Source organism: Camarhynchus parvulus, chromosome 6 (assembly GCF_901933205.1).
Source record: "Camarhynchus parvulus chromosome 6, STF_HiC, whole genome shotgun sequence".
Lineage (NCBI taxonomy): Eukaryota > Metazoa > Chordata > Aves > Passeriformes > Thraupidae > Camarhynchus > Camarhynchus parvulus.
The window spans coordinates 32875918-32899606 of record NC_044576.1 but is presented as its reverse complement, the minus strand read 5'-3'; the positions used below and the strand labels follow the sequence as shown (position 1 = coordinate 32899606).

At 43.4% G+C, this 23689-nt stretch overlaps 1 protein-coding gene across 3 annotated transcripts in view; it reads right to left on the bottom strand.

The window, feature by feature from the left end:
* Positions 1-23689, bottom strand: part of DOCK1 (dedicator of cytokinesis 1) — a 271608-nt gene that overhangs the window by 221179 nt on the left and 26740 nt on the right. Inside the window, exons 3-17 of one of the 3 annotated variants that reach the window (XM_030951476.1) lie at positions 22101-22141; positions 20068-20123; positions 18042-18138; positions 14912-15057; positions 11722-11857; positions 10788-10945; positions 10053-10134; positions 9262-9397; positions 8878-8950; positions 6990-7132; positions 4727-4852; positions 3479-3603; positions 3094-3192; positions 2059-2131; positions 221-324 (exon numbers count right to left, since the gene is read on the bottom strand). In XM_030951476.1, coding sequence (XP_030807336.1) covers positions 221-324; positions 2059-2131; positions 3094-3192; positions 3479-3603; positions 4727-4852; positions 6990-7132; positions 8878-8950; positions 9262-9397; positions 10053-10134; positions 10788-10945; positions 11722-11857; positions 14912-15057; positions 18042-18138; positions 20068-20123; positions 22101-22141 — 1595 coding nt within the window. Of the gene's footprint in view, positions 1-220; positions 325-2058; positions 2132-3093; positions 3193-3478; positions 3604-4726; positions 4853-6989; positions 7133-8877; positions 8951-9261; positions 9398-10052; positions 10135-10787; positions 10946-11721; positions 11858-14911; positions 15061-18041; positions 18139-20067; positions 20124-22100; positions 22142-23689 lie in introns of all 3 variants that reach the window. The other 2 variants (XM_030951475.1, XM_030951477.1) reach the window with 2 other exon arrangements.

Genomic DNA, 23689 nt, shown 5'->3' with positions numbered 1-23689 from the left:
ATTTTTCCCAACACACAAAAAACTCAACAACAAATCCTGCTGAAATTACAACATACTAAAGGTTTAACACTCAATCTCTCATATAAACCAACTGCTCAGGACTTGCTGCTTAGTTTGATTCAACAGCAGAGTTCAAAACACATTTTCCAATGTAATTCTGGAACAGAATTCCCCAGAAGTCAGTCAGTGGAGCTTCCCTGCTGGGAAGTCAAAATTCTACCTTGTAAACTATAAGGTCGTGCTCTCCATCCCTCAGAGTTGTCCCATCATATCTCATGAGCTTCACAAATGCCAGAGCAAATATTTTCTCAGATTTGTCTTTAGCTGTTACCAAAAAAAAAAAAAAAAAAAAAAAGAAAAAAATCACTACATAATTATTTCTACAGTCAGGACACCTAAATCTCACAAACATGGACAACCTGTCAGTGAGGGACCACAGCAAAAATTCTCATGTAAATTAAGTGTATAAAAAAACTGGAGAAGTCTTCTAAAAGCAAGACAGAACCAAAAAAAAAAAAAGCCAAATGAATACATCAACAATAACCAGATGCTTCTTATTTCCATATTCTGTCTGTTCTTTTTGGAAAGCTTTATAAAGGCAAATTTTAAAAACAAAACAGAAATGTGATGCATTGAGAAAGCCCAGGTTTTTAGAAGAATGGCAGCGTTTGGGAGCTGGAATAAAGATTAAACACCAGCACTGAGGATCTCATCAGAGCACAGAGCCCTGAGGACAGACATTTGCAAGGGGAACATTAGAAGCAAAACAAAAACTGGATCCATAAATGCAGATGAAGTGCCTCAGTATTTTGAAAGCTGACCCATTCTGCAGCCAACAGGAACTAATAAAAATGCATTCAGCTTCTTCTTGGTCAAATCTGTTGGCAAAAGTTTAAAACAACAAAGCAAGAGATGAAGGGGAGATCACAAAGGAAGCAGAGAAGTAAAGCCAGAAGGAAAGTGTCATCACCTTGAGGCAGCCCAAGGAGCCTGGGAGAAAGCCCTGGAAGGGGCTCTTGTTAATATTTAGGAGAGACCTCTTTGAAATATTTAGGCTGTGGCCAACCTAAATATTTGAGTCATTCTAATAACATCTCTGACTCTGATAATTTTTAGCACACAATCAGAATTCTGATAATAATGACACTGAATTTTGGAACATTGTTTTCCTTAAAAAGTATCATTGTCTAGATTATTTTATTAATTTTCTTAATCCCAAAGTCTTCAATTCCTGATGCTAAGCCAACAGTAGACTTTCTCATTCCCATTTGTTGAAGATCTTTATTACTCCCTATCTCCAAGATACAGAATACCACAACCCTCTGAGTTATTAATGAAAAGCTTTACTCCATTAGTAACCTAGTAAAAAATTCCATTTATTCCCTCAGGGGAAAAAAACTGGGCAGGGAAGGAAAAACTCAATCAGGATAGGTAAGAGTGAGGAAGATGTAACAGGAAAAAGGCGCTGAGATATCACAAAGTGTCACAAATTTAATCCTGCACGAAAAGCAAAGGCAATGATCAGCTCTGGACTCGGAATATGGGAATGGCATCCCTGCTCCAGGAATTCCCAAGGATGGTGCCTTGTGAAGGTTGACCTAGAGCAGAGGCTGGACAGAGTCACAGAATAAAGCAGGGATTGATTCCAAGGATCTCCTCCATGGACCCACCTTGGGCAGCACCAGAGCCCAGCCAGGGCTGCACCCAAGATGAACCAAAATGGCCCCAAAATGCACGGCCGGGCACGGGGTCTGTCACTGGGATCAGTTCTGCTCCATTTGCACCTTGCAGTTCATTGTCCCATTCCAGCTTTAGCCCCTGCAGTCCCACCCTGCTTGTTTTTCTCTCTCCAGCCCACGGTGTTTGTGCTCCTGGGCTGAGATTTGGATCATTTGTCCTTGGTGCCCAGCTGGAGCAGGAATTGTTTTGTCTCCCTGCTCTGTGCACAGAGCTCACCATCCCCTGATGTGAAGCTCAGATCCACACACTAAAGCAGCACAGAATGGGAAACATAGAAAAGCTGAACCTGAGCCATGAAGGAGAGGCTGAGTTACTCACAGTCCTGGGAGGATCTGTGGCGGAAGGTGAACCTCAGGTGGCTGCGGTTCACGTCCTCGATGGGGATGGCAACCTGGCAGTGGGAGAGGAGAAGGAAATGGTCAGGGCAGCACCTTCAGCCTCCCCCAACCCCATCCAGACATCTTCCAAATGATCAGTGAGTGACAATCCCAGCAGCACATCCATCCTTTCTCTCTACAGGCACGACAAGGCACCTTTGGAGTGAAAATTCTGGAGTGCGGAGCAGCTGCAAGGCCCTTGTGAGCACACAGCCCCTGCTCCCACTGCTGCAGAGATGAATGGATTCCAGAAAGCCACCATCAACCTCCAAACGTGGCAGTGGAAATGTTATTACCCCAGCAAAATGAGAAGGCTTAAAGCACAACCCAAACAGTGATGAGTCCAACACAAGGGGAGGAGAAGGAAATGATCAGGGCAGCACCTTCAGCCTCCCCCAACCCCATCCAGATATCATCCAAATGATCAGTGAGTGACAATCCCAGCAGCACATCCATCCTCTGCCATTCCAACAGCCCTTTTCACTCTACAGACACAATAAGGCACCTTTGGAGTGAAAATTCTGGTGTGGGGAGCAGCTGCAAGGCCCTTGTGAGCACACAGCCCCTGCTCACAGACAGACTGAAAGGATTCCAGGTTTGCAATCTCCAAAAGTGGCGGTGGAAAGGTTATTACTCCAGCAAAATGAACAGGCTTAAAGCACAACCAGCTCCCCACTGATGAGTCCAACACTATGGCAAATGTGTTTTAGCCTTAATATCCTGCTCTCCTCTAGGACAGCTTCATGGAAAGAGAGCAAACCATTCCTGAAGAGCTGCTGCAGTGTCCCCACACCAGTCATCCTGAACAATGGCCGAAATAAAATTCAATATGCAATAAAAGTCAAAGCCTTTCTTAGCTGAGCTATTCCTTGCCCTGCTGAACACAGGCACTGCATTTTCCCACTTTTCTTTCCCACTGGAAGCTGTATTAATGGCACATTAACACCCAGAGAAGTTATTTTAACAGTTTAAATACCTTCACAGTCTCAAACCAGCGAGGCTGCTTTACTTGGTAATAGATCACTGACTTGTATTCTGAGATGGCTTCATCACCAGCACCAGGAAAAATAACACTCTGCAAAAACAAACAGAAGGGGAAACATTTATGTCATTTAAACTCCACTTTTGCAGTCAAATAAACAAAAAATAAATCAGTGAAGTAGGTCAGAATAAGAGAGAATGCTCCTCATGAAACTGGTACCAAAATGCATGCATGGATAAGGCAAGATGTATTTAATGATGACAAAAGTTTGGTTGAAAATAAAACCTGGGACCTTAAGCTGACAAATACAGCTGTTGAAAAGGCTTAACATGATATGTATCAAAATCAAAAAGCCCCCAGACATTAAATACTTTAATACCTCTAATCTCTTGCCATCTTCATCATAAACAGACACTGTGACTTCCACATTCTTTGCTGTGGTTTTACTGCCTTTGTCAAAATCTCCCTGCACCAAGGTGACATAGATGTCATTTCTAACATCTCCTACAAGGGAAAGCAAAGCACAAAATAACCCACAATTCTCACAAGAAACCCAAGCACTTGGGAAACCAAGGACACACAGAAACAATGGCAGAACATTTCAAACACCGCATTTTCATTTATTTTATTTTTACACAACTTCTTTCAGTATTCGCTTGAAAGAAAAAATTTCAACACATTTATCCCATACAAAGGTATTTTGCAATTTAAAATATTTTAACAGCCTACAGGAGGTCTCTAATTTGTTACAGCAGGAAGAGGTTTGATGGTTTTGCTGGCCTGGGGGATGTATTTAGATTTATGGCTCAAAATGCTCCTCAGCTCCACCCCAGTTCAAGTGAAACTTTGACAATGAACTGGGGAAACAAGGGATTTCCAATAATTTTATGAGCCAGCACAGGATGCAAACAAGGTGCTGGGGCACTCCCACTTGTAGAGGAGACTGTAAAACATCTGACAGACATCTGCCAGCAGCCACAGGGAGACCTGGAACTGGGGTGGGCTCTGGAAACATCTCATGGATCCCCCAGAGTCATCAATCTGCAAAGGACACTGCAGGTTCTGCCCTCGCTCATGGCAGTTTTCATTTTGAGAAGCACCACGTTTTTCAGTTGGTTTTCACGGCTTTTGGTTTTCTGTAAACACCTGAACATGCACAGAATACATGTATTTTTACAAAACGATGTGGCTCTCTTTCAAATGCATTATCCAGATCTGGTACAAACCCTAAGAGAGCTGCTATCTCTAAATCAAGCCTGTGCCTCAAAAATCTGCTTTGGATTCAGCACAGGAGAGAAGTTTTACATATGCCCTTGCTATGGGGATAATACAAAGTGCGTACTTTGTGTACATTCTTTTTAACTGGGAAAAAAAGGGAGAATTTCCACTCTCACTGGGGTTTCCTGTCTTCTTGATGGGGGTGGGAGCTTTATTTATTGATGCACGTATTACCAAAGTATTTCACATTCATTTTTCATTATTTTTAACTTTTGATGATTTCTTTTTTTTTAATGCATACCATACCTCAAATTCATCTGTAATTATTTTTTCCTCCAAAACCTCCCATACATACAGACATTTAAAGCAGGTTAAAATATAACAAAGCAGCATTAATTAAGTGCCTTACCAGGCATGATAATCTCAGGAAAGCCCATTTTCCGAGCCACTGCTGTTGACCTGTCCACTAAGTGTGGAAACTCTTTCCTAATCTGATGGATATCTCCTGGAAGAAGTTTCAAAGTCACCCACAGACCTGTTGTGTAAAAAAACCACAATTATGAAACTGCTGGGATTTATTCCTACCTACTAAAGATTTCTTTCTACAACCTGAAAAAATGTAAAAACGTTAAAATAGTTAGGTACATTAGGATAACTGATCTTCCTTTACTAAAAAAAACCAGAAAATATTTTCAAATACTCAACAGATCTCATCACTTCACACAAAAATATGAGTACAGCACACAGAATTATTTCTGAATATGTTCCATGTTCTTTGTAATGAGATGTTTATCTTCCATGGGGAAAAAAGAGAAGGAGCAAGGATGATTTGCATGGAGAGACCCAAGGACTCCAAGCAAGCAACAGCAGCAGATCCACACCCCAAACTGATTGATCACCACCCCATAAAGCTGCTTTTACTGCTCTGAGCACACAAATCTACAGCATCAGCTTCACACAGCTGATATTTTTCTGCTCAGTAGCAGAAGCTACTAAAAAGCTGCTGCTTGCCAACTAACATCAGGCACATTTGTTACAGGAAAAAGAAAGATGCCAAAGTGGAAAAAAACCCATAAAAATAAAAGAGAAACCCAACCCAAAGAAGCCTCCAGTTGGTGAAGTGGCTGGCAATCAAGTTTAAGCACAAAATAATCACAGCAGCAATTTTCAGAAGAAAATCCTAAAATTAAAAGCTATGAAAAACACCCCAAAAATATTCATCCACAAAATAAATTGTGGGTTACCCTGTTAGAGAATTAACTGTACATTCATTTTTGTGTACACTTGGCAGCTTGTCTTTTCCATGGTATCTCTGTAAGAGTTTCTGGGCTGATTTGCTGCCAGGGATGGTTCTGACAGCTGCTACTTCACTGAGCTGCAACTGTACCTGCACTGACTGGCTAAGGAATAACTCCTGATCCTTTTTCTGTTTGCTTGGGCACTCTTTTTTAGGGAAATGAATCAAAGACACTGAAATGTTTCCTCCTGTGGGATACACACTGGCCACAGGTGAAAACAAGGAGGAGAAGCAGATAAAACTTTCCCTCATTAGCTAAAGGAGAATCTAAAAATAAGGTTTATGTAAAATTTTGTTCGCTATTGATTAGTGCAAAAATCAGAGGAAACTGTGTAGTACTCCTGAGGTTTGGCGAGATACGGAGCGATACAGTGTGTTTGGTGGAAACTCTGTATGAATCAGCATAACTCCACATTAATCCAGAAATCCCAGAAAATACTGAAACCAGCATTGGAATAACTGGGCACAGACACCTCATGATCATGGGATCACACACAAAAATAAATCAACCCAGAGCAGTGGCCTGGAGAAGGTACCAGGGAAGGTTTCAGGGGGTTTGCCTGGCCCTGGCTCCTTCCTCACCTCCTGTGAGCTCAGGTCTCCAGGGGAAGGAGCAAAAATGCCCCAAGTGCAGCTGCAGAGAACAAAAATATGGGACAGGAAGAGAAGGGAGGGAATATCCCTTCCTTCAGCATGGAGAGGTAAAACTCCACAGCTCAAGGGCACAAGAGGTGAGTCCTTGAGTCATCACCTCCAGCAGAGGATCTGTCATGGGACAGGTGGGGTTAGAAGGGACCTCTGGAGATCATCCAGTCCTGCCAAGGGGAGCAGGTGACACAGGAACGAGTTCAGGTGGGCTGGGCATGTCTGCACAAAGGGAAACTCCACACCTGCCTGGGCAGCTGCTCCAGAGCTCTGCCACCCTCCATGGGAAGTTCTTCCTCATGGTGAGGTGGAACTTGTGTTTTAGTTTATGGCCACTGCTCTTCATCCTGTCAACTGAAAAGAGCCTGGCCCCATCCCCTGACACCCTCTGCATGTATTTATAAGGAATACTGAGATTCCCTCTCAGTCTCCTCTACCCAGAGTAACCAGGCCCAGCTCCCTCAGTCTCTGCTCATCAGAGATGTTCAGACCCTTGATCATCTTGGTCCCTCTCCAGCAGAAATATAAACACATCCAAGAGCTGAACAATGCTACAACATGCAGAGTCCACACTGGGCAGGGGAAAAATTATGGGGAAGGGGGAAGAGCAGGCTGAGCCCTGAGGAATGGGGAAAGGAGGAACAAACCCATACAAACAATTTTTTGATCCCAAAATCAAAACCACCATGAGACAAAGCAAATCAAGGTGCACAGAAAGAGCAGTACCTACCCTGACCCTTGTGGTTGACTTCTTTAGCAGCAATCACTTTGTTTATAACAGTCTGCAGGAAATCATTCTCCCCTGCCACCCTGGGTGAAAAACGGGATGATATGTTCAGCTGCTTGTGTCGAATGGCGTCATCCAACGCTAGCCTGGAGGATGCACATGACGACCAACACCAGGAGACAAAGGGGCACAGAAAACCAGAAGTCACAGTGACAAGGGAACACAAAAGATCGTATCACAGTTGTGACAAAGAGTATTTATTAGTCAACGCAGGAGAGAGGACAGGAAAGGTAACAAGAAAGACAGAGGGAGATCATTAATCAGAAGAACGCTGATCTACCACAGAGAGTCCAGCACACCTGTGAGGGCTCTGCTCCCTCAGGGACAGGGACAGTCCTCAGGGAGCAGGGGGAGCTCTCCCACACGGGAGTCCCCAGTTACTCAGTGAAAACCCACAGAGGCAGTTCTCTTTTCTATAAATATTGAAATATAGATATATTCGTAGCAGACTGGCCCTGCAACACCTCCAGGGTCACCTCTGCCATTGCACAGGTGGAGTGCCTGAAGGAAAAGCTCCCATCAATCTCACAGGGAAAAGGAGGAGAAGAGCAGACAACCCAACTCAGTGAACAAATGAGAAGATGGGGACAATAAATAAACAGCAGCATTAGGTGGCACTGAAGTAAATCTTGCCAAGTGCTTTTGACAGCCATTCTGCTGGTGGCCAGTGAATGAATACAAACAAAGATATGAAAACAGAATTCATGTGGTACAACAGAAACAAAGCATGGGATGAGGAGAAAAATGTGCCTCATATACACAGCCCATATCTATGTTGGAAATAACACCACCAGTGTTCACCCTGCGTTGGTTTCCACCTTATTCATGTCCTTTGGGATAGACTTTTTCAGGAGAATGCTCTCATTTATTACAGGGGAAAAAGAAAAATCACATTGTGCATATTTTTGAAGCTCTGTGTATATGGAACAGGAAAAATGATTCAGTGCTAATGGAGCAGAAAACTGGATGTTCCATTAGCACCCCCTCTGAAAGGTTCATTTTCATTGCATACTTCCACACTGGCTAAAAAATAACTTTGCTGTTGTTTACCACACAATAAACATATCTTTCTTTTCCCCAAACCCCATTTTCCTTGAAAAATGGAATTGTACTTTGATTTTGTCATTAACCTGTCAGGACCTGCACACTTTGCAGTCCTCTCACCAGCGCTACACCTTCAAACCACAACGGCTTCCTGAACCGTGCCTATTTCTCAAAACAAAGTTAATTTATGATTTTATTATGTCAAGCTTTTTTAAAAAATAATATTAAAAGCCCATGTGAATATCCATTAGTGTATTAATCAAGGAATTTAGCTTCCACAACTATGTTTTGCCTTTTGGAACAGATGGGAGTCCAGCACATTTCACAATGGGAAAACTAAGCATCCATGTAAATTTAGTATTTAATTATTTATTTATTTACTTCATGTAAATTTGCCTTATCCCTTCTACCTTTCCTCACTTCATGGAAGTAAAATCTTAGGATTTATAGATGGAACATGATCTCTATTGATCTCAGGCAGAGCTAAACCAGCAGTGAACTTACTTTAAGCATTTCACCTCTTACACATTCTCCCCCTGACATCTTGAAACAAAGAGAAAACAAGGCTGCAAATTTGGGAATGCTTTAAACTCCAAAAACCCTAAAGTTTCTGGGGATATTGCTGTTGCAGCTAATGGCAAATTATCAGGGAAGATATATTAACAATATTACTGAAGAGAAAATATCCCATGGAAATAAATTAGCTTAAAATATTAGCTTTTTGTAAAAATCAAAGTTTAAATCTTGGTTTTTTTCCTGCTTGTTCTTGCACCTGCTCCCTACTTACGGCTGGAAGGGGATGAAGTGCTGCTTGTCCTCATCATCAACCTTCCCGTTAATGATGTCAGTAACATCCATCACTGCAAAGACAAACCAAGGGCACTGAATGAACTCAGCGACGTGGGAAGAGGGAACCCCCAGGGAACTGAAGCCACAGTGACTCAGAAGAGGGGTGGAATTATCAACTGTGGAATTTCAGAGTTGTCTATGGAATAACAGGGAGCAAATGAGCTTTAGAAACTCAGCCACACAAACCCTGGTGGGGGCAGGATACAGCAACCAGTCTGATGGGATTTGAACAACTCTGAGTTCAGACAGCCCCACAGCAGTTCCACTACCCAATTTCCATGGAAGGACTGAAAAGGAGATGGAGAGAGCACCCCAGAGGTACCTGCCACCCCGAAGGGTCTGCGCAGCCCCGACGTGAGCTTCCTGGTGTTGTTGTCCCGCAGCTCCATCCTGCCCACACGCACGATCTGACACACAAAACTGATCTTCTCCCTCTTCAGGTCCTTGCTGCCCAGGTCCTACAAACAGGAGTGACATCAGGCTGCTTTCCAGTAGCTGAATTTCAAGTTCCATTTCAGTAGGCAGAGAATTTGCTGCTCAGAATTTGCCTTTGCTGTGCAAGCCTCTAACAAAAAGTGCTCTCAGAGCAGAGCAGCTTTTGTAACAGTACTTCAACATCTTACTGGAGTTCTGTGCAAATTAATTCCTTAGGAGGTCAAACTATTTCTAGCAATTCAAAAGTTTAAAAATTCACTTTGGTTTTTCCCAGGTGTTGAGAACATTCAGCAGCCACTCAGGAGCAATGTCTCATGCAAGCCTCCAGCGAGCACAGAATCGTGGAATGGTTTGGGTTGGAAGGGATCTTCAAAATCATCTTGTTCCCACCCCAGCAATGAGCAGGGACACCTTCCACTATCCCAGGGTGCCCCAACCTGGCCTTGGGCACTGCCAGGGATCCAGAGGCAGCCACAGCTTCTCTGGGCACCCTCCTCCAGCTCTTTCCACCCTCCCAGGGAACAATTCCTTCCCAATATCCCACCTAACCCTGCCTTCTGGTAGTAGCAGCCATTCCCCCTTGCCCTCCAGGCCCTCCCCAGCTCTGCTTCCCCCTGCAGGGGTGCCCCAGGCTGGTGCCACCCAGCTCAGCCCCAGCCCTGGGCAGGGCACACTCACGGTGAACACGGCCCGCAGGTTGTGCAGTCTGTCAATGTCCTTGGGGAGGCCACAGCTCGACCACCTCACCAGGTAGTTCTCACTGAAAAGAACAACATTTTGAAGACTTTTTGTTTAAATCATAGAGCAACAGAAGCACAGGATGCTTTGGGCTGGAAGGGATCATGAAGAACATCTCATTCCCACCCCAGCCATGGCAGGGACACTTTCCACTGTCCCAGGCTGCTCCAACCCCCTGAACCTGGCCTTGGGCACTGCCAGGGATTGGGAGTCCACAACCTCTCTGGGAAACCCTCCCAGGAAAGGATTTCTTCCTAATATCCCATCTAAATCCACCCTCCTTCAGCTTAAAGCCATTCCCCCATACCCTATCACGGAATGCCCTTTAACTTAAGCAGACAAAATCACCTTCAGAATTCACAGGAGACTTTTCAACCCAATTTCCTTATCCTAAGGAAACAAATATTGAGCAAGGAGCTGGCATTTCCCTTAGTGCACACATTTTTTATAAAGAAAGCACCTCCCCAGCAACCAAGTGTGGGAATTCTGCAGCTCAGCAAGGGCACAGCCCTTGCAGGTGTGTTCACCTCTGGATTTCCACAAGCACAGCACAACCCTGAAATGGACCCCAAGTGAAGGGACCTGCCTCTGCCTTTCACAGAAAATTGACTTTGCTAAGCCCCAGAAGTCCCTCAGTACCACCCCTGAGTGAGCACAGATAAAAATGGCCCTGACCTGATGAATTTGGATTCCAGGGGGTCATACAGAGACATCAGGACTTCAGCATCTTCTCCTATTTTACACACGACGTTTTTTAAATTTACAAATAAAGCAAAGGAAGGAGTGGCAGCAAACTTGGCTTGTCTGTTGATATCAATATTCTGCTTCTGAGACTGCAATTGAAGAACAAAATAAAGTTTAACTTAGCCCAACAGACATCCAACTGTTATAAAACTTTCCTAAAACCTTCCAGAAAGAAGAGGTGGTTTCCATTGAGTGTCTGCTCCTGTGATCTTTTTTCTGTCAAGTCTTATGACAGACAGATTTTCTGGATTGTCTTGAAGTGCTGCACCATAAGGAAAAAGTTAAAATAAAAAAGAAAGAGAAAAAGGAAGAAAAGATGTCTTCACTTATTAAGGAGAGAGAAACAAATGGAGAAGAAACAGAGCCTCAAACATACCTGAAAAAAATCCAGCAACACACAATAAAAAGAAACAGAAAAGTTCTTCCTTTTAAAAATAAGGATTTTGAACTGCAAAGGTGCTGACAATTCAAGACTGAGAAGGGCTTTAAATTTGCCCCTTTTATTTCAACAACAAGTTTTTAGGATTGGCATAAAGAAACCACACAAGAATGAGGATTTTAGTCTTTGTGATTCTCAAATAGAAACTCTGATGACAACCTAACTTACAAACCTCTCACATGCACATCTGATATTAACCTACAAATTCAGCTGATTTATTCATACAGGTCTGAACCATAGATTCTACTAAAGCCTTTAAAGGATGAAAAAAAAAACCCAGCCTAAGACAAAACTTCTTACAAAATTTTTAAGCCTGGTAATTCTCCATAAACACATCAAATCCCTCATTACCAATGCTAAAAATAACAGTCATCCAATTAGTTTACAGCCTTGTGTTTCCCAGGGAAAAGCCACAGAGTCTCTCACTTTTTCCTCCTGCAGCCTCTCCTCCACTTGCTTGGAAGCTATTTCATGTGCTCTGAAAAGGCTGATGGTGCTGGTCTGCTCTGGGTCCAAAATGTTGCCATCTTCATCTCTAACCACCAGATCCAAATCCAGAATTCTAAACAAGACAGAAAAATATGTTTGTGGATTAACAGTGCTGAAAGGAATGCACAAAAAGCACCTGCCAAATGTTCAACTCGCACACCTGACACGTGATGGAAAAGAAATTAGCTGAGACGTGATAATGCAATTTAACATGTCAGCAACCTGGGGATCCAAGTCACTCATTCCCACAGCACAGGGAGAAGGGATGGAAATGAAACAGCACAACAGCTGGGGAAGCAACTTCTTAAACAAATAAATTTGCCACAGACTTGGTCTCCTCCTCTGATTTATCCAACAGCCTGAACACCAAGTCCCAGCACACACAGCTCATGTCTCCCACTCCCAACTCATGTTTTACCCACACCCCACAAGATGAGGCAGAAGTTGTTTCCTTTTTTAAAGCAGAAGCCAGATCTCTGTCAGCAGGGTGTTAACATCCATAATTACCTTCTGCAGAGAGGAAGCTTTCTGCCACAATCAAATCCAGGCTCAGGAAAAACCTTTCACTTTTCTCCACATTTTCCAGCAGTACCAAGGGTTAAAAAACCAGGTCCCTTCCCTAAGAGTGCCTTTGTCACTTCCACCCCAATAAATGTGTCCCTATTTCCTTCTAACTCCATGATCTGCTCTCCCAGTGGAGCTGCTGTAACTTTAGAGCTGAAATATGTTTGATCAAAGAGCTTAAATCGAATTTTCTGTGTCTGATAAGTCACACAGGGGTTCATGCTTTATCTGAAAGTAAATTCCATCTGGGCACAACCTGCAAGGACTCGGAAACAGGAGCTGTGGCACACAGAGATATTTCCATGGACTTGGAGGATTCCTCCTCACCCCTGGAAGTGTTAAACCCTTGAGTGGGGTCACCACCAAACCCCTCCAATTAACTGCACTGCATTAATTGCAGGGGAGACAAAGACCACTCAAGCTGCAGGGTGGAGGCAGCGGATTTTTAAGCTCTGCTCTGGAGCTGGACCCAGACATCATAAAACTCTCCAGCATCCCCAGAACATCTCACTCCCAGATGAATTTTCTGGTGAGAAAATGGTTTCATCATTGAAAGCAAACAGAAAAGCAGCCAAAGTTGTTTTCCTCCTCCCTACTACCATTCCCTGGACAGCAGCCACAGCAGGAGAAACACCCACAGAGCACTGGAACTGCCACAGCCCTTCCATGGGAGAAGCTGCCTGGGCCAGGGGAAAAGCTCAGAAATTGAGGCAAACTCTCATAACCCAGACTACAACACACCAATGTTTGCACTGGCTGTCAAAGGAGTCAAAGCAAACCCTCCTTTGATTCAATTCCTTTGTTTTAGCCTTTAACTTGCAAATGATGCTTGGGAAAAAAATCTGGTTTTTTTTTTCCTAAGTGTCCCAGTTACAGATATTTGCAACTGAACCAAAAAAAAAAAAAGCATTTTCACAACAAAATTACCTGACCCAATTTCAGAAAGATATTAAAATACAGATTCCTAAGGCCATTTTTGCTTCCTCAGTTACTCTGACAATATGCTGCAAAATCCTGTCTATATTTACAGAAGGAGAAAAAAACTTATTTACAAATCAGTGTTTCACAAGTCAGGAAAGGTCAGGACATGATTAGGACATAAAACATTTAGAATTATTTGAGCTGGGACCTCAAAGGTGACCCAGTATTTATAAAGCAGATAATGAATTCATTCTGTCTGGATCCTAAAATCCCCATTCATGCTCCTTTTAGGCACAAGTGAAGGGTTTAGGGTTTTATTAGGAACATATGCTATCTTTCAGTGGTGAGCATTTACACAGAAGTTCACATTCACCTCCCTCCTGCACTCTCCAGAGAACCTTCTGATCACTTAATTAGCCCATCAGAACATTACAAATACAAAGCACAGCACAAGATGTTCCACTGGATCTGAAGGCTGAGCATCTGGAGGTTATTGAGAGCAACTTTTACCAACTCCTTGGGCAGATGGTGGAATCCAGTAGCCAAACAAATAATCCCAATAACATCTGGGTAATTGTCTGCAGAGGTACCACTGTCCATACCTCAGATTACAAAGGATAATTACTGACTGAATGCAGTCACTGATTAATTTTTAATTTCTTTTTTTAATCCCAGCTTTTGCTGATGAAGTACACGAGCAGAAATATGGCAAGTTTGGCAGTTCTTAAGGAATTAAACAAAAATAAATGAAATATGGTGAGATATTTACATCACAAAGCATTGAAAGACTGAGTTGATGCAAACTTTTTCAGTGCAAGACAACAGAATCCCACACAATGGGCAGGACTGCAGGGAGCACTACAACATGTTTTGTCTCTCAGTATTCAAAACACTGCTTCCAATGATGAGGAGTAAGATTTGATTTCTTTTTTTTTTGATCAAAATGCAAAATCATAATCGTACAGACAAGTTATAATCCAAAACTTGCATTTACAGAAATTGTCTTTAAACCCAGCCAACCATCTGGGGAGAGAATACATCTGAATCACTGAAATATCCAACACATGCAACCTGCACTGCTTTTTGGGGCAGTATTTCCTTCCCAGCTTCCACTCTCTTGTGCTAAATAGCTCCTTTCTTTGATGAAACCTCCCTGCTCATCTCGTGCCACCAGCTGGATGCTGTGGAAGGAGAGGAACCAAGAGCTAAATGGTGCTTCTGAGCCAAATCCTTCAGCATCACATTACAGCTGAGTGACTCGAGGGCACAGGCAGCTGGTGGTGCTCAGAGGGTGACAACTGTTTGTGCCACAGAAGCAAGAGGAGTTTAAAATTCTATTTTCAAGGCAGGCAATACGTGCACTTTTGAATTGGCCTTAAAAAATTACAGCTTCATACCATTGTCAAATTGATGATACCATCAAGAGAGAGAGATGGATTCCACTTTACATATTACACTTTAAAGATGCTGCCTCAACTTCAATCTTTATCTTGCTGTAACAGAAGTGTGAATACACAAATATTTCATCTACAGCTCCAGGGGGGAAAAAAAGAATCCTCCAAGAACTCACTGACAGCTGATGTGTCTTACACAGGGTGATCTGGATTCAGGCAGAAAAACCTGGGAAATGCTGTTCACAAACCTGTTGCCATAATCAATTTTGGCAGTCACTTTCTTTTTCAGCTCCTTGAGCTCGTCTTGGGGCAGGGTCCCAGAGAGGATTTGGGATCTCCACTCGATCAGGTCGTAGATCATGTGCCGGACGCTGCGGAACATTTCCCTGTTGTCCTGCTGTTGTGGGGGGGAAAAACGGGGGAGAAATCAGGTTTGAAGGCTTGGGAACACACAGGATCAACTGCAACTATCAATAGGAATCCAAAGGGCAAGCCTGCAGCAGCCCTGGAACAGGAGCCTAACTTCCTACAGCACAGAACACTGAATATTCCGAGTGCTGCACTCAGCTTTAAGGAGCTAAATAGGTGTAAATGTTTGGGTTTATGTCATCTTAAAACTTGGGTTTTCAGGCATCCAAAGGGAAAATGTCCTTTTATTGACTCCCAGGGTGGCTTTGTTCAGTGACCCTCTGTGCTGAGCAGAGCAGGACTGAAAATGGTGCATTTTAACAGCAAGAGGCTCAAGTTCTGCAACAGATGGGAGAATCCTTTCTCTCCCTGATTAAACCTCCACAGCAACACTTGAAAATCCCTCACTGGGCACATCAGTGCCATACAAGTCCAAAGGTAACTTTAAAAGCACAGTGAAACACCAGGAAAGACCTAAACTTGACAGGAAGTTAAATAACTTAAGTGTTTATAAAGCCTGGAACTGTGGATATTAAATACTGCCAGCAGCATATACTAACTTTCCTTGGCAACACTCAGTTAAGCTAGGAATAATTAAATAATCACAATAAAATTCTCCACTTTAAAAAAAAACAAAACAAGGAAAAACTGCAGAAGATGCAGGAAAAGAACATAATGACTCCAAGACTCTGGAAAAAGGATATCTAACTGTGAAACTTAAAGACTTCAGTCTGTTCAGATTATCCAAAGCTGGCTTGATTATAGTGGGAGAACCTTCACAGAGAGAAAATACCCATTATTAAAAGCTCTTTAATGCAGCAGAGAAAGACACAACAGGCACATATGGCTGGGAGCTAAATACAGACAAACCCAAATGGGGAAGAGGTTCCTGATTTCTGAGGCTGCAGGGAATCATAAAGCAGAGAGACGGGAAACATTCCACATCCCCTGCTCTCTGCAAACAAAAACTGAACACCCATTCAAGATTCAAACACAAAGTACAAACTGAATCAAGGCATAAACGTGGCCATTTAATGGGTTTTGATAAGCAAGATAGGGACAGCATGGAATACCCCTCAAGCCTGCAGACTGAAACCAGTTACCTCCAGTAAACCAATCCTGCCCTGACTGCCTGCTCTTGGATTCAAAGTCATTAGCAAAGCAATAAAGTATTGTTCAACATGGAATCATAGAAAGGAATGGTTTTGGAGGGACCTTAAAGCCAAGCCAGTCCCACCCACAAATTCCACTGTCCCAGGCTGCTCCAAGCCCCAGCCCCACTTCCCACCCTGGAATGCCCGAGGCCAGGTTGGACACTGGGGCTTGGAGCACCCTGGGACAGTGAAAGGTGTCCCTGCCCATGCCAGGGGTGGCACTGGGTGGGATTTAAGGTCCCTCAAAACCCAAACCATGCTGGGATTCCACAGCAGTGGAACCCAAGGGCAAAGCTGTTCCCAGTGCCCTCCTGAGCTTTTTTCCTCCTGCTTTATTTCTGCCTTTATTTCTACTCCTCACCTCACAAACTCCCTGCTATTCCAACTCCTTAAAGCTCTCTGTTTAACACATAATCTGTTTCTTTTCATAGAAGATATTATCCTTCATCTTCTATATTGCCACACTACATCACTTCCATTACACTCTTACTCCTAATCTTTATTTTCATGGGTGTGATTAAAAGCCACATTAGTCAGCACAAACGTCTTCATTACACTCGGTGTCTTCATTACACAGCTTGCACTTTTATGATACAAGATTTCAAACATATTTATGGGAAACAGAGACTGCATTAAACCCTGCTTTAAATAAAGGAATTTCGTGTTCCCATTATCTTGTTACAGTGACCTTGCACAATGAGAGCATCACAAGCGTGGGCCAGGTCCCTTAAATCCCACAGCAGGCCTTGCTTCACAGCTGAACTGCACTTTTAAATAGAAATTTGAACTCTTGATCTTATTTATGTGCACTTGCACCTCTGGTTTTGTATCTTCCTACCAATAATTATCACTACAAATTTCTAAGAATATATTTTTATGTGGTTGAAACATTAGCATATCAAAATAAACAAGTATGCAAATTAAGGTGACAAAATTTGGTAAAAATCAACTTTGTGTGAAGGAATACTGAGAGGTTAAAGGCCTACACTGATAATTTTACAAAGCTTTCAGTTTACACCCACAAATTCAACACTAAATACTCCATTATTTCATAACAGAGACTGACAGCCTTAAGAAACGGCCTGAACACTGTTTCTTTAATAAAATTACATGTTAAATTACTCCAAATCTGTATATATCTTAAAAATAAAACATATATATATTATATATATATTATATGTTAGGTATACATAACATATATTATGTTATAATATGCATGTATTTTATAATATGCATATATATTATAATACGTATATATAAATATTATATTTTGTATAAATAGAAGATATATATTATATGTTATATATGTATTATATGTTCTGTGTATATATTATACATTAAGTATATATACTTTATATGTTTTATATACACTATGTTTTATATATACTCTATGTTTTGTATATACTATATTTATATGTTTATATATTCTATATATTTAATATATATGCTTTATATATATAACATAATAGAACCTACACAAAAAAGGGATTGTAACTGCTCAACAAACTACTGCTAGAGCAAGGTAACACTCTAAAAAGAACCCGATTCTGCACAAGAAAATAAAGAGATTTGAGCAAACAGGCAAGAGATTTGTGCTTTAACAAGCACAAAAACTGACTGAGATCTGCGCTTTAGCAGAGATGATGCTACATGGATTTTGAGCACTGAAAGTAACTTTAGAAACAACAACAGAAGGGGAAATGCACTAAGAATTCCTTCAATAAATAGCAGTTCCTTCCCATTTCTCCCAGTACCTTTCCCAGCACTTTTCCCATCAAACCCTCCCAGTGTGAAGGTTTTCCTGAGCTGGCCTCACCACATAGAGCTGTCTCCAGATGATGGACCATTCCCTCAGCGTGGTGGTGACCTCCTGGATCAGGGGCAGCTCATTGGGGATCACAGTCTCGTGTTGGCTGAAGGGGAAGAGTTAAAAAGAAAAAGGCTGAATTAAGCAGCAAGTTCAGTGGGAATGAAGAACCACAGAATTGTTAAGGTTTGAAAGGAGCTTTAAGGTCATTGAGCACCACCATGGTCACCACTAAGCCATGTTCCCAGTGCCACACCCACACAATTTCTCAGCAGCTGCAGGAATGGTGACACCACCACTGCACAGAGCAGCCTCTTCTATGGAAATTTTTATGCTGGTATCTAATCTAAATCACCTGATCTAGAGTAATTCCTGAGGAAGAACTGTTCATTTCCAAAGGGAACTGAGTAGAAGTGGGTTGGAATTAGCATCACTTCTAAATTTATAAGCAAAAATAAGATGTTATCAGATATTGCAGCACACCAGTAAAACCACAACACATGAAAGGTATTTGGATGTGCTCAGATTATGGAATCATGGAGTGGTTCAGGTTGGAAGGGATCAAAGATGATCTTGAACTGGTGCCTAAAGAATAAAGCAGGGATTTATTCCAAGGATCTCCTCCATGGACCCACCTTGGGCAGCACAAGAGCCCAGCCAGGGCTGCACCCAAGATGAACCAAAATGGCCCCAAAATGCACGGCCGGGCACGGGGTCTGTGACTGGGATCAGTTCTGCTCCATTTGCACCTTGCAGTTCATTGTCCCATTCCAGCTTTAGCCCCTGCAGTCCCACCCTGCTTGTTTTTCTCTCTCCAGCCCACGGGGTTTGTGTTCTTGGGCTGAGATTTGGGTCATTTGTCCTTGGTGCCCAGCTGGAGCAGGAATTGTTTTGTCTCCCTGCTCTGTGCACAGAGCTCACCATGCCCTGATGTGAGCCCAGACCCACACACTAAAGCAGCACAGATGTGAAACATAGAAAAGCCAAACCTGAGGCATCATTTCCCCCCAGCCATGGCAGGGACACCTCCCACTGTCCCAGGTGCTCCCAGCCCCAATGTCCAGCCTGGCCTTGGGCAGTGCCAGGGATCCAGGGGCAGCCCCAGCTGCTCTGGGCACCTGTGCCAGGGCCTGCCCACCCTGCCAAGGAAACAATTCCTAATTCCCAATATCCCATCCATCCCTGCCCTCCCCTTCAGTTTAAGGCCATCCCCTCTCATCCTATCCCTCCATACCCTTCAGAAATTTTCCCACCTTCTCCTCATTTGTCCACTCCCACGGATATCAATGCACACCTCACTATAACATTCATTACTGACTGATTTATTTTACAAGAAACACCCAAGATAAAAACCAGATGAGCCCAACCTGCAAGGCCACCATACTGCTCTTTAATTGCTCTTTTTTTTTCCAAAATATTGGTCTCACAACGAAAAATAAGGATTCAATTCCTTACCATGAAGTGTCTGTGTAATTTGTTTTAAAATGAGGTGCCATGAAGGTAAGAAACACCAGCCAGATCTCTGAATATTGCAGAAGTAGGGTACTTAAAGGCAGTTTTGCAATCAGCAAGGAAGATGTCATTATGCAGCAATCTCATGATTAGTAGTTTGATCATTTACATATTTAACAGAGTATAAAAATAAATCAGGCACAAAGGAATAAAACATTTTAATCCTGTTTCAGTCCATTTCATACCTGGGCAATGATTTATTAATTTCACTCCACCTCCTTTTTCCTCTGGATTTGGGTCGGGTTTTTTTCCTGGTTTTTAACTCAACTTTTATACCCATGTTAGACTTCTACCTGCATGCCCAGCAAAGCTGATTTGATGCAAAAGGATCTGAAGAGCTGCTGAACAACAAATACAGCTCAAACCACGGCACACACCAGGGAAAGGAACAGGGAAAACACAAAATAACTTCTCAGTGAGGCAGAAAACTACATGGAAACAAGTGTAAGTTACTTGGAAATGCATTGAAATTAGGCAGATAAAGCAGGAAAAAGGAATTTTGTTCTTTTCAAACCCAACTTACCCTTTGCCTTCAACGATTGCTTCCTTAAGATGGATATAGGAGGCAGGGAATATGCCCTTGGAGAGGGAGGGAGAGGAAAAAAATGTGTTATTTAACCAGCTGCACACAACAGATTGTGTTTATTACCTAAAATATGCCAAAGCACTGCTGGGTGTGCAGAGCCATTCACATCCTCGAGCATCAGAAGAGTTGTGTTTGGGACTTTTTTAATATATATTGAATTTTTGCATTGCCTGTCCTTTCAAGACGTTATTGCAACCTTACAGTTTCTCTGAAAAAAATATTCTAAATTCATCAAGATGCCAGAAATAAAACAATATTTTTAAAATAATCCCAGACAAGCTGAAAAAGCAAATTCCACCATCCACTCTTCAAGGTAGGAGTTCAGTTTTCTGATCATCTGGGAATGCAGTAATAGAAATTCTTGGGAAACCACCAAGAATTCTTGGGGAAATAGAGCATGGGAATGTGAATTTTTACCCCAGTTTAAAAATATTTTTTAAAAAAATCACTAAATTTAGTGGCAGTCAGACAAATGCAGCAACACGTGGAATTAATTTAAGGCAAGAAAAATGTCTAATTGCTTCTCAGACTGTAAAAAGCACGTTCATGAAATATGGTTTGTAAGAAATTCAATGTGTTCACACACAAAAAAAAAAGGCAAAGTATAAAAATAGAATAAAACCCCAGGCCTGGTAAGAAAATGGGTGGGATGAACACCCAGCTCTGTACTTTCAGACATGGAAGCAACTAAAAACACACCTTTGGAGGCAAACATAGCATTTGCAGTGTTTCAGTGAAAAAAGCAGCAAACCCTGAAGTTTAATTTTGTTTAATTATTACTATGAAGTAAAAGGCTCAAAAAATAAAACACGATGCTGCACCCAGTATTTGTGTGGTTTTCTCTCAGAAAAGCTGCTGTAAATGCAGCCCTTGAAATGAAATTCCAGTGCAGGAGGAGCCTCCTCCCCTCTCCAAAGGGAACAACTGAAAACTCCCAAGGTCAGGGAGCTGCATTTCTCCAGGAATTCAGTATTGAACAGAAGCAGTGTCAGCCTCTCAGCAGACCAAGGAGAACATCAAGGTCTGAACTTTTCACTGAGGAAAAGTTTGGTGCAGCAGTTACTGCACACAAGAAAAAGATGATGCATATCAAGATCTAGTGAGTGATTTCCCTTTAAAGTGCAAAAACTGGGATCACAGAAATATAAAATAGCCTGGTTTGGAAGGGACCTTAAAGCTCATCCAGTGCCACCCCTGCCATGGCAGGGACACCTCCCACTGTCCCAGGTGCTCCAGCCTGGCCTTGGGCACTGCCAGGGATCCTGGGACAGCCACAGCTGCTCTGGGAATTCTTCTCCACAGAAGCTGTGCCTGCCCCTGGATCCCTGGCAGTGCCCAAGGTTGGACACTGGGGCTTGGAGCAGCCTGGGACAAGGAAAGGTGTCCCTGCCATGGCAGGGGTGGCACTGGATGGGATTTAAGGTCCTTTCCAGATCAAAACATTGAGCAATTCCAGGAATTCCATCCCAGCCCCTCCTCACCCTCCCAGGGAACAATTCCTTCCCAATATCCCATCTAAACCTCCCCTCCTCCAGCTTAAAGCCACTCTCCCATGTCCTGTCCCTCCATCATTTGTCCCAAATCTCTCTCCATCTTTCCTGCAGCCCTTTCAGGCACTGTAAGACCACACTGAGGTCACCCCAAAGTTTCCCTTCTCCAGGCTGAACAACCCCAGCTCTCCCAGCAGAGCTGCTCCATCCCTGGGACCATCCTGTGCCTGCTCTGGGCTCTCTCCAGCAGCTCCACGTCCTCCCTCTGGACCCCAGAGCTGGATGTGCCACTCATCTTCCAGGCCTTGCTAAAACCAGTTTCAATTAACTTGAAAAATTCCCACTGACCAGAGGCTGAGGACACAGAGCAGCAGGGACCAGTGCACACCTGGGATCCAGCTCCATCCCACCCACACACCCAGAGCCAAAACCCATCTTATTACAAGAGAAAAATGAGGACCACACTCTGGCAACACTCACCTTCTTGGATTTCTTCCGTAGTGTATAACCCCTGTACCAACCTGGGAGAGAAAAAAGGGGAACAGCATTAAAAAGTTCATTTGTGGCACCTCCCAGGTGCTCCTCCCCAGCTCAGCAGCACCCTAAGGTGGTTTCTCATCATGCTTCAGCCCTGCACATCCCAGCTCAATTCCAATTTTCCACAGGCTTAATAAATATCCTGGATAAAACAAGTCATCCTGGGAGGTGTAAAATCAGAGTGATAATGGAGAGAAATACATGACAGAGATGCTGGTTCTCATGATGTGTTTAATTGCTGTGCATTTAATTTTAATTACTGATTCACCAATACAAACAAAACCAACTTAAAGAGCATTCACTTGACAAAAATTTACTGAGAGGCTACTTCCATTTGAGAACCCACTTAAATTCCACAAATCCAAGCCTTCAGCTGTTAGCCATCTCACCAGGAGACAGGAACACTTTGGAATTTAGGGGTCACATATCAAAACACAAAAGCAAGGAGCCCTTTTGGAAAAGTGAGCCTGGATGCAGCATCCACCCCTCCAGCCTGGCACAGAAGGGTTTGTACAGCACAGCATCCCTGTTAAGGGGAGGATAGGGAAATCACAAAGCAGATCTGGAATAAAAACAGCAGTCCCAGTCCTGAGAATAGGGAGAAACTTCCATGAAAGCAACACATGCTGATAAATTCATTATGCACAACGTGGAGCCAGAAATCCAAACTAAAGGCTGAAGCACAGGGGATTTTTCAGTCTGCTCTCCTGCAGCACAAGGCCAAGGGATTCATCACCTCCTCCCTGCAGCACTCGGGGCTGGGTTGGTGCCACCTCAAAAATCTCAAATTTGAAACCACCACACTTCAGCTCCCAACAGAGGCTGCCACAGCCTCACATCCCTCACTCTCACTGCTTCCCAAGGAGCACCAAGCTGCTGCTGAAATCAGCACTCGCAGCCATGTGCAAAGGAGTCAAAGCATTTCTGCCTGTGTTCCCTCCACTGCCTGAAACCCGTGCACAGACTCCAATCCTAACAAAATACTGAACTCCCCCAGTTTCAGATGAATAAAGCCACATTTTGAAGTCCTGGAGTTTAAACTGCTGAACAACAGAACTGTGATCAGATGCACTGCACAAACTGGAGAACAAACAATCATTATTATTCCTTCTCTCCTGGGCTGCCTCAGGACATCCTGTGCAATAAAAGCCCTGTGGCAAAGACAGCTCTCCACGGATGAACCTCTGCTTTCCTGGAGTTCTGCAGCCAGAGCTGCCAGGATCATGGAGAAGAGAGCAGCCCAACCCTGCCTTGGAGAACTGGCTGCACTGCTGCTCCTGCAGAGCTGCTGGGGTGGCCAGGCAGGTCCCACCAGGCTCCTGCAGGGGCTGGTGCCCACCTAGAGCTGGGCAGCGAGCCCAGGGTGCCCCTGCAGCTCCCACTGGTGCAGCTGGGGACACTGGGGCTGCCCAAGAAGGGGCTCAGATGGGGGCTGGGTCACTCAAAGGGTGAAGCCATCTCTAAAGAACTCCCCAAAAACATGGGAGAGCTGGGGGGGGCTCACCTGGTGAGGAGAGGGCTCCAGGGAGAGC